The following is a 17,589-nucleotide window of genomic DNA, read 5'->3' on the forward strand; positions in this document are numbered from 1 at the left end:
ATGGTGTAACCATATAACAGCATTTCAAGAGTATAATCTAAGGCGTTGGGAAGTCATTTGACATGTTGCCATTGTTAAACAAATGGGAGCCAGAAATCCCAGATGATCAACTTCAAATCACCTGAAGATCTCCCAGTAGATCCCAATCAACCCTTTGTCTACCCCTATATACTAATAGAAAACTCATTCTATGAGGGTGGATTTGTATGTAGGCAAAATGACACCACACAAATGGAAGGCAGGAACACATCTGCAGAAATAAAAATTTTAAAAATCTGTAGGAAGCGAGGGGAAACAAAAGGATGAAAAGGCACAAAAACAGCTTAGTTAGGATTCAGCAGGCTTGGTAGGTATGGAATGCTGACTGGCTATTAATTCTTTGTGCCAAGATTGGGAGAGAGATGCAAGCTTTGTTTGTAATCGAACAACCCTGGGAAAAGGGTTGTGCAAGGCTAGAACCTTGAACAAGAGCATTCCATGCTCCAATAGGGTTGCCATATTTCAAGAAGTAAAAATCCAGACACATAAGTTGTTGAGCTCCCCGCCCCCGCGCAAATTTTCCCATTTCAATTGGCATTTTAATATGGCAACCCTATGCTACAACATTCTCTATACTGCTAAAGCAACATGCAGCAGAGCTCAGTATCTGAACAGTGTAGAGAGGATCTGCACCAGTGCTGCACATGACTACCTGCAGCTGGCACTGGCCTGGCAGATCACAGAATCAAATGAGTTGGAAGGGACCACAGGGATCATCTAGTCCAACCCCCTGTAATGCAGGAATCTTTCGCCCAGTGTGGGGTTCGAACCCACAGCCCTGAGATTAAGCGTCTCATTATCTACCAACTGAGCTATCACTCAGGAGGTATCCATACAAAGTAGAAGAGCAACATGAAAAGCAATGAGTCTTGTGGCCCCTGAAAGTTTAAACACCTGTATCATGGTTGCAAGCTTCCGGGCACTACAGGTGCTGCATGCATTGTTATACTAAGTTGGTAGGTATGTTTATGCATGAGTGCCGTGTTAAAAATGTAAACAGATATGAAATGTCCAAAAATACAGATTGTGAGAAGCATGCAAAACTAGAAAGCAGTGTTGAGGAGTAACAGATATTCTGGCACTGGTACATTCCCTAACACACATAGTGGATAATACAAAATACTACGGGGAAGATGCCACAGGGGCAAGATGCAGTATGGGAAAGGTGTCCTGGGGATGCTGTTTCAAGGAGGCTCCCTAACCATTTTATTATGTAGAACAGGACCTTGGAGTTGATTTCTGTGTTTTCAGTTTGAAGGGATCAATATATGCATGTGGTGAGGTCCTTGACTTTCAAAATTAGTGTTTTCTCTGACATGGTAACTTTGGAGCAATGCTCCCCTGATCTTGTTTGGTCTACTTCTCACAAACTGTGCTCATCTAGGAAAGTCCTGTTACTATAAGCTCATTCCGTTGCATTTTGTGCAGTCGCAGTCCAAAGCACAGCAAAATGTGCTTAAGTTCCAATGAAATCCATCAGTTCTAGGTGTGCTTAGCAGACGAGAACTGTGCCCTGACCATTTTAATACATGCAGCGACACATCTTTTGAGATAGCGTGCTTCCTCTTCTTCCTCTGAAAGCTACTCAGCTGTTTTTAGGTGCCGTGTGCTTGACTGTGTTTATTACTGACTATCCAAAGTAGTAATTAGCTTGTTAGGTTGTCAGCAAGCAAGTTAATTTCATTTAGTCTTTATTAATTTCACTCCTGCTGGCAATTTCTTTTTAGCTACCTTTGCTCTTGACAACTTGGCAGTGATCTTCTATTCAACAGAGGGAGGATACATAACTATGATATTTTGGAGATGGCATTTATTTGGAAAGGTCTATTAAATTAAATTTAAAATGTTGATAGAGAAAACAGGATGTTCTATTCCAGATTCATAACAGGTTAAGTCAAAGCAAAAGAAGCCCTATGACATTTATCTCACTTTACTGTGACCCACCTTCATAGATACTTCTGTTGCTATTAGTTCTGCGGGGGGGGGGGCAGCATCTACAAATGCCTTTTTCTGCCCTGCACAGCTAACAACCGCTTTTTAGCAGGAGGCAATTTACCTTGGAGAAACTGCCTGGGAGAAAAGTATTAAACAGCACCTTCCAAATCAAGCCCTCCCCCCAACCTTCATACACACCCCTCCCTTAATAGGGCTGCTAATTAGCAAAACAAAATTCAGTGGACATCCTGTTCACAGATCTCTTGTCTGTTTGTGCTGTCTGGACATCACTTTGTGCTCAGGAGAAATTGGGCAGTCACTCATCAAAGGTGAGTCACTCAAACAACAGCTTTGTCCACCTTTGCTCACATGAGGAGAGGTGGTTTTTTAATATATACATATATAGGGGGAAGAGGAGTGGGATGGCAGTCTGGAAACCAATCTGAGGGAGGGTCCCAGGGGCTGGGGGGGGTGTCTTGATCTGGATGCTGGGGATATGCTGAGCCAGAAGAAAACTTTGTCCTGGCAACAGTGGATACCCCAAGTGCAGAGGCAGAGATGTCACCATTGGCCCATCTCACCGTCTGCTAGAAGGACAATAAGAAAACCCTGAAGTCTGGAGTCCACAGGAATATTTGCATTAAATTAGTATGATGTAGGTCAGCCTTCCCCAACCCAGTGCCCTCCAGATGTTGGAATAGTACTTCTGTCATCCCTAAGCACTGGAGGGCACATCTGGAGGGCACTAGGTTGGGGAAAGCGAACCTAAGGCATGTCACTAAACCAAAAGACAATTTTTTTAAAATACCGAACCTTCACAAAGGTAACGAACTCTTCCACCTTGTCATTGGACATCATCAATTTTTTCTGCAGTACTTCGAGTGCCTGCTCACTTTGCTTTGCCAAGCCATGAAGTTGCTGAGAGGCAGTGGTTTCGAGTTCTGTCATGGCACATTCCGCCTCAGCCATTTTAGCTTCTAGATTGGCGAGTTTAAGCTCCTGAAATAAAGCCACATGAAAATGATATTGGTATACTTTTTACTCAAGAGCAAAATACCCTAAAGTGAGTCAATCAAGCCATGAGAGGGAATGCGAGTTTTGTGGATACATAGTGAGTCCACAAAGTCCATTGTGTCCCCTTTCTAGGAAGATTCACTGTAGGGACCACAACCTGGTTCCATCACCCTTAGAGTGGGGCATTCTTAGTTCTTGTCTGATTTCATGAGGTAACAACTGTATTCAGCTTCCTTTACCATGTCCATTGCTGTCTTCTTCCAGTGTCACCTATCTATAAAGGTACCTTTGCTTGATTTGCTTTAGGTTACAACAATTTTGTACCTTACTCTCTCCCAATGGAGCAGCCTGTTACCCTCTCCCATGTCCTCACCATTCTTCCTCAGCCGTTTGGGATTAAACAAACTAGAGAAAGGATCTATGTATTGGTGTTAAACCTTAGTGGCTTAAACCTAAGTGCTGTTTCCTTTGGACTGTATCACACAGTTGTGGATTTTCTACCACCGAGGGCCTTGGGCTCAATGAAGCCATTGATGTCCTAATATGGGCTCAGGGTACGACCTGCCCATAATACGAATGTAGGGTTTTTGGCCTAGTAGGAGACAAGAGTAAGCTTTGAGTTCATACATGGCCTTCATTCCCCCTTTTCATGGCCTTTCTTTCCCCCTTTTCCTAGGTACCAACCCATAAGGCAAGGTGAGGCAGCAAGATCCACAGAGGCAGCAGATCTGGAATTCATTGCCCCCTGCTGCTGCTACCACTCCTTGGAGGCTGGGTCTGTGGACTTCTTAAGCCCCACCCAATGCCACCTCTGCAACGACCTTTTGCTCCTCCCATCCTTGCTCCCGATGTAGAATTTTATTTCCCACCCCCCGTTCCTGATATGCATCTTCCCTTACCCGTTCTCCCCTGGTGAGGGAGTGCCATTGTGCGGTTCGCCACAGGTGCCATAACGCCTTGGGCCAGCCCAACTAGGTAATAGGTAATAAGTAAGGTGGGAATGCAGGTGCTGCTGTGGGTTAAACCATAGAGCCCAGGGCTTGCTGATCAGAAGGTCGGCGGTTCAAATCCCTGTGACAGGGTGACCTCCCGTTGCTTGGTCCCTGCTCCTGCCAACCTAGCAGTTTGAAAGCACGTCAAAGTGCAAGTAGATAAATAAGTACCGCTCTGGCGGGAAGGTAAACGGCGTTTCCGTGTGCTGCTCTGGTTCGCCAGAAGCAGCTTAGTCATGCTGACCACATGACCCGGAAGCTGTACGCCGGCTCCCTCGGCCAGTAAAGCGAGATGAGCGCCGCAACCCCAGAGTCGGCCATGACTGGACCTAATGGTCAGGGGTCCCTTTACCTTTAAGGTGGGAACAGGAACAACACTTAAAACCTCTGCCTCTACCTAAACTAAAAGAACAACATGAATAGAAAACCAATGGAGAGCCAAAGATATGCTTTCTACGTAGAGCAGGGATGGGGAACCTATGGGCCTTCATATGTTGTTGGACAGCTGTAATTCCTGATGAGTCCACTTCTCCCCCAGCTTCCAAACATTGCATGTCGTTGGTGCTCTCCGGGGGGGGGGGGGAGAGGCATGGGGAACTTGGCACTGTGTGGTGCTGGGAAGCCCAATCTGCCACTATTGCCATTGTGGCCCTGAACAGCACCAGATTGTGCTCACACTGTGTTTGGGAGCCCGGAGAGCAGCAGTGCCCCCCACACCAGACCCTACAGGTTTCTCATCCCTGACCTAAGGATAATGATGGTGTGCACCACAGGAGCATGTTCACATATTCCCTGACTGCCCCAACCAGAAGTTTCAGTCCTTGCTTCTTGAATTGCACAGAAAAAAAGCAGCTCCGCTGAACCCATTTTAGGGTGCTACAAACAGGGGCATATTGAATTTCATTACCTGGGCTAATATCACAGAACATCATACTGTGATTCATTTAATTCATCTTCAAATATGCATTTTGCCATTTCATTTGTATCTTGTAAAGGCTCCAAATCCAAGAGAATAAAAACCACAGAGATACCGCGATGGGTAGAGTGAAAATGCAGAGTTGCTGACCTCACCACTCTTTTCCTTTTGGTAGTAAACACTGTACATGAAAAGGTTATGTAGAAATTAAATATTCTGTGTTTAATCCAAAACAATCTGTAACCATGTACCTTTTTCTCCAGCTCCTCCTTAGCTTTGCGATTCATCTGCTCATATTGTGCCTTTTCTTTTGTAGCTACATTAAGCCTTTGCTTTAGTGAATCAATCGACGTTTTTTTGTTTGAACAATCTTCCGTCAATGACTTTACCTGAAGTAACACCCAGAGAATAACTGTTATTAGGGAAAACATTTGCATCATTTCAAGGGGAAACCTAAAACCTTTTGCCAAAATAACAACTATGTTTAATTGTAAACATTTCTTTTGCCAGTTTAGGTGAAAAGGCTGGCAGATCTCTTTCAGTTGTTCCTGCGGGGACTGTATCCCATGGAAATCAATAGAACTTATTCACACATAACTGGCTACAGAGCTGCAAGTTCGTAGTCATTACAAAATTCATAGCATTTAGCAAGTAGACAGATATAAGCATGCAGAAAGTATAGCTACATGGAGATTTAGTGCTTTCAGGTTTTGATGGAAACAAATATTAACCACACAACCCTTCTGTTAGTATCCAGCACCTATAGATTTTGTTTGGATCAGCCTTTCTCAAACAACTGTAAAGGAAATGTATTCAAGGTCTATGCAATCTATGGTATGCAGATACTTTCTCTCCCCGAAATCAAAACATGCAAGATTTAATATCACAGCTCTTCAAAGCATTGATTTTTCTAAAACAGAAACAAAATCAAGGATTCATTTTGCACCTTCCTGGTGTGATTTCCTCTCAACCCCAACCCCCCTTTTTTTGGCTGATGATTTCTTAATGACATCTTATCTCTGACATGGAGGGCAAGAGAGTAGTTCTCTCTGGAACTGACAAGTGCTTAATGGCTGCCGGTGCAGGCTACTTTCAGAGCAACGCAGCCAGCACCTGATTTTAAAGAGAATCAAAGTAGGGCTCGCCTCGAAAACTATTTCTGCTCTGAGGTTGTACAGTGTGAAGCCTCAGGGGTTCCTCCATGTGAGCCCTGTTTGCTGGGAATAAAAGGGTGCTGGGCAGATAGAGTAAGGAAGGCGCAATTTCACTTCTCGTCCCTTTAAGCATCTGCAAAATGCATTAAATATTTAGGGAGAAAACAACTTGCAGAATAGCATAAAATGGAATCATTAAATATATAACAGCAAAAGGGATAACATGTCACTGTTATTATAAAGCTAATTGAAATGTAATCTTTTCTTTCTGCTAGATGTTAGATAGAACAAACACATATATTTCACATATCAGGGATTTGAGCTGCATTTTTTTGAAATTAACAAGCATAAGAAAAACCAGCTTCACTATATGCCATATGTACACAGCAAACCTTTCATTCTCACATTAAATTATTTTACTGTTTAGATAGCACAAATGTGCTCTCTCTATGTATGAATGGAATTATCACAACTGCTGCAATTAATCAATGAAATCTGATAGCATTTCTAAGTGGATACAAATGCAGCACATTTTAAAAAACAAACAAAACCTCCCCAACGGTGTTAATATTTTGATTTTTGTATGTGATGCTCATTTTGGAGGAGGGGGATTAAACACACACAAAACATGACATACCTTTTCTTCAAGAGTTTGTAGTTTTTCATTAAAGCTTTTTTCTTTTTCCTGATTTGCTTTCATGCGCAGCTTCCAATCTTCTATTAAATTTCTTTTCATACTTAGGTCTCTCTCCATTCGAGAAATCCTTCAAATAAGGCGGAATGCAATATCCACAGAATTAGGAAACATTAATACTGTGTGCTTATTTTGAATAATTAAAATGTATGACTCCGATGAGTGCTAATCTTTGTACATTTTGCCAGTGCAAAGGAGTTGAAAATCATTGCATTTTTCTACACATATAAAGATACAAGAGATAAATTGAAACTCTGTGGACTTCTGAATTGCAAGCACAACATTATTATACCAGCAATGCAAATACACAGCACTTCCTACAGTTAATCATACTAAGGTGAGCATACAATTATGAGCAAAGGGAAAACAGAATATTGCATTATTTTGGTGTAGGCTGACAAAGTGAAGAAGAGGAAGAATGTAATTTACTAAAGTATCAATTTAAAAGTGCAAATATGTGGACTGCCCAGCATGATTATACACCTTTATTTAGGATGTAGAAAGCTTCATAACAATAAAAAGGAAGGAATTAAAATATGTCTGTGGGTAATATCTGTGGAAAATCAATACGCTGATTTCAAAGACAGAATTTCTTTCACACATAGCATCTCTGAAGGAAATGCAAACTTTTCCGTAGCAAATCTGTAGCAAAGGAATTTTAAAAACTGCTGATTGGGTGATATGTGAGACAAACAGGATGCCTATTGCCTTATTACTTGAAACTGTTTTCTTATGGACACAATACTTTATCCAAATAAATCAAATCAGTATGTTGGATATACAGAATACATTGTTGTTGATATCATGTCACATAAAATTAGCAAGAAAACCATGGCATAATAAAAAAGGATAGAAGGAATTTACATTTCAATGGTCACCTAACAGTGTACTGGGAGCAATCAAGTACATCACCTCCAGCAAAGCACATTCAGTATTTACTATATAAAATAATGGTAGGGCACAGTCTTATCTAAAATCTAAAAAAATGGAGGTGCTGGGTTCTTTAGGTGCATCTTAAGGCATTAATCAATGAAATATGCATTCCATGAATGTATTTTAAACATACTCCCATCTTAAAGGTGAAGGAACCACGTCAATAAAATATTTTTAATTTCCAAGATCACACATTAGTAGGTAACAGGTTTACTCATTTGGAGGTGTTTCTGTGACTTTAATATTTGACTAGATAATCAATCTACAAATCTATAGTATGCACTTCTGGAATAAACCAGCATAGTTAAAATACAGTGTTATGTATGTAAAATAAATGAGATGTGGTTTTCAAAGTTAATGTTTTTCAGAGTTAAAACTGCAATCCTATAATAAACACTTAGCTGGGAGTCAGCCCTACTGAATACAATGGGATGTATTTCTGAGTAAACAGGAATAGGGTTGCAGAGTTAACAAACATAAAAATGAATAAGCCTAACTGCCCTTTTGCACCTTTTACAGATGTAAAACTGGAGATTTAATCCTGTTTAAGCATCTAAACCTTGACTTGTCTTTAAGCCCTTAGGCATTTGTATTTGAAAGATTGCTTTTAGCTACGGTGAGGCAATCATTTAGATTTACATCAAGGGATAAGCAAGCCTACTCTGCAATCTGAAATGTGACTGTTGATACTCTTTTTGCTATACAGAAATTATAGTCAGTTAACAACTCATCAGTTTTTGCCTTTTGCTTTTAAAGTCATCAGCATGGACTGCTGCAATAGTTTGAAATAGGCATCATAAAGGAAAAAAAGAAACTGGATGGAAAATATCACTTCCAGAAAAATGACTCTATCTGATCCAAAATTCTGTTAAGTAATTACATTTCTGCCACTGGGGGGAACCAGACACAATGGAGAAGCAAAGTGAACCTACTTTTCCTGTAGTTCCCGCATCTGTTCTTCTTTTCGCTGGACTTCATATTTCAAAGATTTAATGGTTGATGACTGTTTAGTGATTTCATTATTTGCATTCTAGATTGAATAAAATATTTATTAAAGCCTCAATAGTGTAGATTTAGAATTATCGAAAGTATAACTCATAATGATCTTGTTTCAAACAAAAAAATTACTGTATAATAGTTTATAGTCTATTTTGATCACTATTAAACAATCATTAGTGTACATCACAGCACAAAAGAATATCTCTTACAGCTTTTGCGCTTAGAAATTCTGCCCTTTAGAAACACTTTGCTAATGTTTCACACTGCTGACTTTATAACCACTAAATGGTTATTTATCAGGGCCAGCCCAGAGGTAGATACGTCCCGTCTTATTTGGCAGAAAAAATATTAAACTCTTACGATCGGCTTACAGAAATATTCCATCAACTGTGTTTCCTCAAAGGATAGGCTTGGGAAACAAAAGGCATATGTCTGAGAGACCTGTGCTTCTTCTCGGTCTTTTGATCTTCAAGATTTGCATGAGACCTATGAGAAACATTACGTAGGAGCAGGAGTTGATCGTACAGATTTTTGGTCTGTTGTCCCATATCCTCCTTAGGAGTAGTCACACAGGACACCAGCATCTGGTTCACTTCCTCTACTGTTACTATTTTCACCACCAACACGTCAGAATTTTAGCAGCCTAAACAAGGATGTCCATAGACCTTGACTTATCTATGTATACTACTCGGAAGTAGACAGCACAACTCACTGTACACAGATGATCAAAATAACTGACTTAAATCAGTTATTTTAGGCAATTCTGGGGAGAAAGGGGATGTCACACAAAAAAACCTCACAGCTGTTTGAAATAATCCTACCATATTTTCCAGAGTGATCAACAGCTAAAATTGGTGGCATGGAACTGCAACAATTAACTTTCATTTCAGAGTATTTCAGAGTAAATGGCATTCTCTTCTCCTCCACTTTTCGGGGCAGAAGTGGGAGATGAATTCACCGTAGGTGTGCATTCCTATTTGCAAGTTCAGCCCTTGTTCTGGCCTGTGGAATTTACACATTAGGTGTAAAACTGTGAGCGAAGGGATGGGATAGGCAGTAAAGCCAAACTCTGCTGGAATGTCTCCTGCTCATTGCAGCCTTCTAACTCCCATTAACATTAATGGGAGCCTTGCACATAGTATTCTTCCCCTCAAGGGAAGTATAGACTCTGATGGGTAGAGTATGGGGTAAACTGCAGTTATATTGAGCAGTCTCTTCTGCACTGCTACACCCTTTTACTCACTGGCTTAAAAATAAAATGATAGTTGTTCCTCTAATTAAAATCCAATAATACTGGCAACCCACAGTGCCTTGAAATTCCGACATTTTCTCATGGCAGGGACTATAACGGCCCTGTTTTAACATTCATATAATGAAATAAAAATTAAAAGCAGGTTTGCGAAGGATTCAAACGCAACTTGGTAAAGCATGCCAGGAAGTTGAAACTCTAATTACTTTTTTCTTTTTTAAAAAAAAAAAAAATAAGGCTGGCTCTGCATGTTCATAAACACAATCATACTGTAAGGGATGAAAAATAATGTCTAGTTTATACTCCTGAGCCACAAAAAGAATGCAAGTCATAATTCTTGCGTTACAGCGCACTTCAACAGGAGCTTTCTCTGGGTAAGGAAAAAGATTTTTCAGAACAGAGCTGCAGTCATTTATTACATTTACCAAAAAAAAAAAAAAAAAAGGTGGGGGGGAGGGGGAAGTGAAATGTTTTCATGTGGTCAAAGCATGCCTAGGATTCCAGCCGTTCTGCATTGGGCATGTCACCCCAACCTGAAATATATGAAGTTTAACCTGAGAATAGTTAAAATGATAGATGGCAGCAGAATAATAACTGAAGTTCCTTAGGCCAACTTGTGCAGCGTGACCTTCATTAAGGGTGAAGTGCAACACGCCGTCAGAGGCGTTTACATGTGCCAAGTGAAAGTGGACACTTGCGCGGAACGTGGGCCTCTGCAAAGAGCTACACAGCAGTGCTTGTGTCCGAGGGGGAAAGTCACCACTTCCTGTGGAAAACAACGCTGCAAAGAAGGGGAAAGGAAATGAAGCAAATCTCTTCCAGCAGTGATTGGGTAGGAGTGTTAAGATGCAGGAAGCCTGGTTCTCAAAAACCACTTATTGTGTGGTTAGACTTTGGAATTTGGAAAAGGGGGAAAAAAAGATACATGAATAAGGTACAATCTCGGACTATTTATCCTAAACCTTGCAGGGAAAACCGAGACGCGTGCAAAAACGATGATGGTTTTATAACAGGTTCCCAGGAAGTCAGATGCATGGTATAAGTTTATTGCGTTGCTAATAGCTTTCTTAAAATTCTCTTTGCTAAAGTTGTTGGACAATGCAGGACACACTGAGGGGTGTATTAAGAAGCCACACAGTTAATATGTAAACTTTGATATGTGGGTAGCTGTAGCAAATCACCATGTTGTGTTTTTCCATACTGCAGCAAGCTTCCAGGTGTATCCCTTGTAACTGCTTGAAAAGCAAGGCATTCTTATGAACAACGGGCTATAATAGGAAGCCATGTGGTGTAGGGATCAGAGTGATAGACTAGGACTGGGAAAATTCCCAACTCAGCCATGAACCTTACTGGTTGATTTGGCAGCAGTCAGCATCTCTCAAACCAGCCTACCTCCTAGGGCTGTGGTGAGGATTTTTTTTTTTTTGAAAGGGAGACAAAATATATGCTGCCTTGAGTGAACTTAAGGAAAGGCAGGATATAAATGCAATAAATAATAAAACAATGTTGACTTTGGAAAAGCACTGGGATACTTGATTAGGGTTTTCATGAGTAAGTACTGAGAGACTAAGGTAGGGTTCCACTAAAATCTGCTTAACTAAATCAGGAATTAGATTCAGGTAGGTAGCCATGTTGGTCTGATGTGCTCTCTCTCTCTCTTTCTCTCTCTCTCTCTATATATTGTCCAGTAGCATCTTAGAGACCAACTAAATTCATTCTTGGTATAAGCTTTCGTATCTGAAGAAGTGTGCATGCACACGAAGGCTTATACCAAGAAAAAACTTGCTTTCTTTTTTTATATAAATCAGGGATGCCATCGCACAGTGCTATGAAGGTTAATTTGGCTCCAATTAAATATTTCATTATCCGCCATCCATGAGATAGGAAAATAACATACGAAAATTCACTACTTTGAAATAGTCTGTCCACAAAGATGAAACCATGGGCTTTCCCCTCCAACCTACCCCAGGGTTTTTCCTTTTACCAAGAGGAGTCGTCTTGCTCTATCTGAATCCGAATTTTAGTATGTTATTTTCTGAGACCTGTGCATAGTACGGAAGTACTTCTGTGGCCATCCGGTGCTGGGCTCCCCACCCCTTTCCCTCCCTGCCTTTTGCTCAGCACTGGGAAGACAAGAACGTAACTTTGTCCTGTCTGCTCTGCCAACGGCTACTGGGGATAGTCTAGGTCCTATTGGAATCCAGCTCACATGAGCCCCAGCCAGCAAACAGTCAGAGATTATCAGAGCTGCAGTGCAACAACAGTATGGGAGAGGCACCATGTCGATTACTCCTAGCCTATCCAATTCCCGCTATTCCACAATCGTATCTTGTAGCTGCTAATACAATGCCTATTCCATGTCACTATCAACATTCAAATATCACAAAACCTTCAGTCTGCATGTACTCTTCCTTTCTGTTTCTCCAACCTGTGCTCTCTATGTACTTTTTGATATTGCCAATGTTTCCATTAAGATTAACCTCCATACAGCAATTCTAACTCCCTCCAAGAAGTCAGGAATGCAAAATAATCATTGTGATAAATGTGATTGGTGGAGTCATGCTGGGTTTTTTAAATGTTCACCAATACTGTTGAAAGTCAATAGCATTTTCCAATTAGGCTTGAGGCTTTCCCAGAAACATTAGAAAGACTTTCAGACAGGTGTTCCAGAAAGGAAGTTGTTTCTGGTAGTGGGCAGCAACAGAGGGTTGAAGAGAATATGACTACAGGGACCTCTTTCTTCTAGATTATATTTTCATACTGTCCCAAAATGCAAGGAGGTCACTATCCTCTCAAACAGCTGTAATGGTGATTTCTATCCTTCATAGGACACACATATCCAGTGAATATAGCAATTTTAAATCTCACTTCTTATACTGTAAGGACTGGAATCATATGATTTGTCTTAAACACAGCCTAACACTTTCAACAAGCCAGATTTAATCATAGTCCTGAATCTGATTTATTTTCTCTAATCTTTGAACAGATGAAGCGAGCCAGTTCAATTTCATCTGACTGAATGTTAAGTTATTCTTATTTAATTATGGTTGTGTGACCATCATTTAATAGCAAATTTACCTAAGCCGCAAGATGCATTTTATTTTTGGTCTTTCAGCGCTTGATACTCTCTTTAGGCCATAAAAGTGCAAATTTCATAATAATTTCATAACGTGGACTGTCACCTTCAGTTTACACTGCAGCTGCTTCATTTCCAAATCTACATTCTTTAATGGAGTTGCTGGTGTCATTCCAGTAGGGCCAGATGTCACAGGAGACAGACCCTCTCTCACTTTCATAGACTGGGTCAGGTGGTCCAACTTCCCTTGTAAATCTGATTTTTCTCGCTGCAACTCAGTCAGGTTGGACGTCAGTGTCTGTTTTCCAAAGAAAGTAATAATAGTGACAGTTGTGTTCAATATGCAATAGAGACCAACATGCTGTATAATTTTACAGTTTAGCATTACGAAACACAACATATGCACCGTGCATTGTCCAAATTGCAAATGGGTTGGCTGATTTCACTGGTTGCAAAACAGACACAACCATATTAAAGAGGAAGAGAGAAAGGAGACAGGCTGCCTTTAGTGATATTTGCCCATCAAAGGGGAGAGAAAAACGATGCTTTAAAGAATAGTTAATACCGTTCCCCACTGCCACTGATATTCCTTGTGATGTGTATGTGAAAACAGTGAAATGTTCTCAGATTTCACTTTATGTAGGAAATGTGGATTGAATGTAATGGCCGCTGGAATAAGTTCACATGAATATTCTATTGACAAATGCTATGGAGCAGTGTGCTTTGACTTATTAGGTTTGTAGGACTTGTGGAGGTTAAAGCAAAATAGACCATATGCACTGCAGAACTTCTGTTTGGCTGGTCTTTATGTTGTTGCTTCTTCCGTTCCTCATGTACACACAAGAGCCAGGAAACCACAAATTCCATAACCTTGACCCTGGGGCTGATGTACTTAACTGGTAAAAGCCAAGCTGGAGCACGACAAGATAGCAGATGTTAGTTGTTTATTCCACTGGGTAGGTCTTACCACCCAACACTGCAGCCAAAATGTTTCTCATTTAGCAACATAAATGTTAAGTCCAATTAGCAGATGAGGCTTGTTAGGGATTTAGTTCATATGAATAGCAAGCAAATAAACTATTTCAGTCTTACTGAATTTGACTGACAACGGATCAGGAGCATTTATGCGATGTGAAATGGTGCTGCAGCGTGCGTCTTAAAATGGTAAAATGAAGGTAGTCAGTATTTACCTTAATTTTGCTATGCTGTGGAATATAGGAACATGTTTTATTCTGTAATAGCTGGAATAATCTTTTACCAGTCTGTAGTCAGCAGAAAGCCACCAAGCTTTTAATGGCATAACAGCCGAAGGCTCCTTAAGAGCTCAACAATAGTACTATTTTAATATTCCAAAGATGCTTATAATATGGTAGTTTAACATAAGGAACAATTAGACAAAATGGTATTGCAATCTCTCAGAGGAGCAAAAAACTTCCCTTGTGAAGACTCCCAATTAGACACTGCAAAAGATGCTACCATTTAAAACAGCTAGCTGTAGCTACTTTATATTTTGTACTGAAATAAGGAGATAAGAAACAGATACACTATAATGTTAATCTGAAGGTAGAAGGCAGGAAATAGAAGAAAGGACTTAGGAGGCATGCACAAAAGCAAAGAATGTAGACAGGAAAAGGGAACATTAAAAAAAGAATTGGAAGGAAATATTGGGGCGTTATTAAAACAGACAATGAGCCGCCCCAGAGAAAAATTGGGAGGCAGTGGGTTTGCCCAACATATATTTTCTCCACAAAAGCCTTAAGACTCATGTATTCATTTCTTGCTCCTTTTCATTGATGTCTTCACTAAATTTGCCATGTCTCTCGCCTTAAAAACATCAGGACACCTGATAATGTTCATATTTTATCATTTAAATCATTTGTATGTGTGTATATCTCCTGTTCTCTACTACTGAACCTGAAAGACTAGAAGATGGGGAATCACAGGGCTCATTTAAAAGAGGGCAGTGCTTTCTTTTGAGCTGAATAATTTTACTGTGGGGTTGGTGGAGGTGTGTGTACAATATATGATCAACACAAACCAGAGCTATATGGTATTTATTTTTAATTCAGTGAGGTGGAAAGACACACAGATAAATTATAATATGTCTGGTGTCAGATGTGTTGTGCCAGCTGGGGTACTTTGCTCACCTTTGGTCCCCACCCTCATTCAGCTCTCTCACCTGTGGCTCCTAGAAGTTGTCAGCATGTGACAGCAGCCACACACACCGGGAATGGCTTCAGCAGGCTGGCTAACCCAGGTGAAGGTAGCTGATGGGTCTCAAACCCTCAGTGAGTTAGGGGCTTCCCCTGCATGCAAAGATAGGGTCCGGTTGATTGACCCATAGTGGGTCTAACAGCACGTGCTGTAGAGGGAAGTGAGTAGCAGATGGCACTCATCAAAAAGGAAAGGGAGCCCATCTAAGAGAAGGAAAACCCTGATCCTAAACCTCTCTGCCTTGTGGGATATCTTCAGAAGAAGAAAAGGCAAATGCGTAAACCCTACACAAATCTGGAATGGTCACTGAGACTGTTGCATGACACTTTGTACGCCTCCTTCCAGCAACTCCTGCAGCCCAGCTGGTGCCAAACGTATTGTTCTGCTTTCCTTTGAACGACATCAGTGAGGCCAAGATGGAGGTCTTATTTGGGCAGCCTAGGACCTCCATACACAATGCCCTGGCTTGAGCCCTGGGGAGGTCACTTCGGTGCTGCTAACACAGCAGTTTGACTTCACCCCCAGAGGCGCACTCTCAAGACAGATGGGTGCCAACAACAATTCACACTCTATTTTACTTTGTATGATCCTGTGTATATGACATACACCATGTTGGCGGGAGTCGACAGGAGCTGTAGTCTGGGGGCACCAGGTTGGAGAGGGTAACATACACACAATTATATTGAAAGCAATGAAGACATTAACTATCAATTGTAAAAGAAACCAACTTTTCCCTAAAAGCTTTAAGCAACAAAACCACAGTTGTTTAAAATGAGACTGAAAAACATTGAAACTTAACCTATACTCTAGTCACCCCAAAAGCCTATCCAAACGTCAATACCATAATTTACTTATTGAGACATTCAGTGGCCCAGATCCATCAAAGTGAGTCTCAACAAGGCTTCTTCAACCTTGGGTCTACACATGTGCTTGGATAAGAACCCCAGCTATCTCTAATAATTTTGGCTAGAGCTGATGGGAGGTCCACATGCTCCTCTGAGAACCACTGAAGACATCTTATTAATTATGTCCATGTACCAAGGACAGATCGTGAAGCTGAGGCTCCAATACTTTGGCCACCTCATGAGAAGAGAAGACTCCCTGGAAAAGACCCTCATGTTGGGAAAGATGGAGGGCACAACAAAAAGGGGACGACAGAGGACGAGATGATTGGACAGTGTTGTCGAAGCTACCAGCATGAGTTTGACCAAACTGTGGGAGGCAGTGGAAGACCGGAGTGCCTGTTGTGCTCTGGTCCATGGGGTCACAAAGAGTCGGACACGACTAAACGACAAAACAACAACAACCAAGTTCCAAAGCTAGGGGAGCAAAGAGAAGGAGTGTCATAGGCTGTTCTCCAGTATGGAAGTCTCTCCCGGTATAAACCTTCCAGAGCATACAACCTACTTGTCTAAGCTAGCCTTTACAGCTCAAGAGTCAAGAAAGCTTGGGGAAACTTCACTGCATTTGAATATATTTTATTATGTTCTGATGGATGGTGTTTGCTTTTGTAATCTGCTCTGAGCCTTTGAGAAAGGACAGGTTGTAGCTCTAGAATCACAGAGCTGAGACGCCGTCTGTTCAGATCTGTTACTCTAGATCAGGGTTTCCCAAACCGGGGTCTCCGGCTGCTTTTGGACTACAGTTCCCATCATCCTTGAGCATAGGTCCTGCTAGCTAGGGGTGAGGGGAGTTGCAGTCCCAAAGCAGCCGGAGAACCAAGCTTGGGAAACCCTGCTCTAGATCTAGTCTTCCCTATCTCAAGGGCTCTGGACAGGTAACAAAAGAACCTTCCAGCAGAATTGGAACTAGATATATAAATAGCTATCGATTTATAGTAAAAATGATCTTCATGTCTACCCTATTTATATAAACTTGTAATAGCATTAAAATAGACCTTTCATATAGTACATACCTTGGGAATACTCTTTTAGCACTTAATGATAGGTCTTGTTATAATTTAGATTAGACAAAGAAAGGACTGGCACGTTAGTATTAAAAACATAGTAGGGGGTGGTAGCTGAGGGCTTCTGCTTAATCAAGATAATCAAGATACACTTCTTTGCTGATCTGATGAACTCAGTAGATAATAGCAAAAGCCAGCAGATGTATGGATAAGCTGACTGAAGTTAGTGTAAACAGCATGCATTATTCCAAAAACTCTCTAGGTAACTGGCAGCAGGTTAGGATAGCAGCTGTAGACAAAAAAACATCCAATTTCTTTTCTGTATATATATTTTTAATAGTGATCCTCAGAGGATTTTAATTACCTGTGTGTGTGTTTTATATTGTCCAGGAGCAACAGCAAAACCATAATTAAGGTACTAGAATTTAAATTGGAGACAGTGATATTATTAAGTAAAATGCCTTAAAA

General features: G+C 40.9%; 1 protein-coding gene across 3 annotated transcripts in view; it reads right to left on the reverse strand.

The window, feature by feature from the left end:
• Positions 1–17,589, reverse strand: part of CNTLN (centlein) — a 175,818-nt gene that overhangs the window by 25,674 nt on the left and 132,555 nt on the right. For all 3 annotated transcript variants that reach the window (XR_014163921.1, XM_081893798.1, XM_081893797.1), the window contains 5 exons: positions 13,108–13,299; positions 8,610–8,707; positions 6,688–6,814; positions 5,148–5,285; positions 2,788–2,973 (listed from right to left, as the gene is read on the reverse strand). Coding sequence is in view for 2 of the 3 variants with exons in the window: in XM_081893798.1 (XP_081749924.1) it covers positions 2,788–2,973; positions 5,148–5,285; positions 6,688–6,814; positions 8,610–8,707; positions 13,108–13,299 (741 nt within the window). In the remaining variant the exon portion in view is untranslated. The remainder of the gene's footprint in view (positions 1–2,787; positions 2,974–5,147; positions 5,286–6,687; positions 6,815–8,609; positions 8,708–13,107; positions 13,300–17,589) is intronic.

The sequence above is a fragment of the Podarcis melisellensis genome (genome assembly GCF_964234715.1).
Source record: "Podarcis melisellensis genome assembly, chromosome: 17".
Classification (NCBI taxonomy): Eukaryota; Metazoa; Chordata; class Lepidosauria; order Squamata; family Lacertidae; genus Podarcis; species Podarcis melisellensis.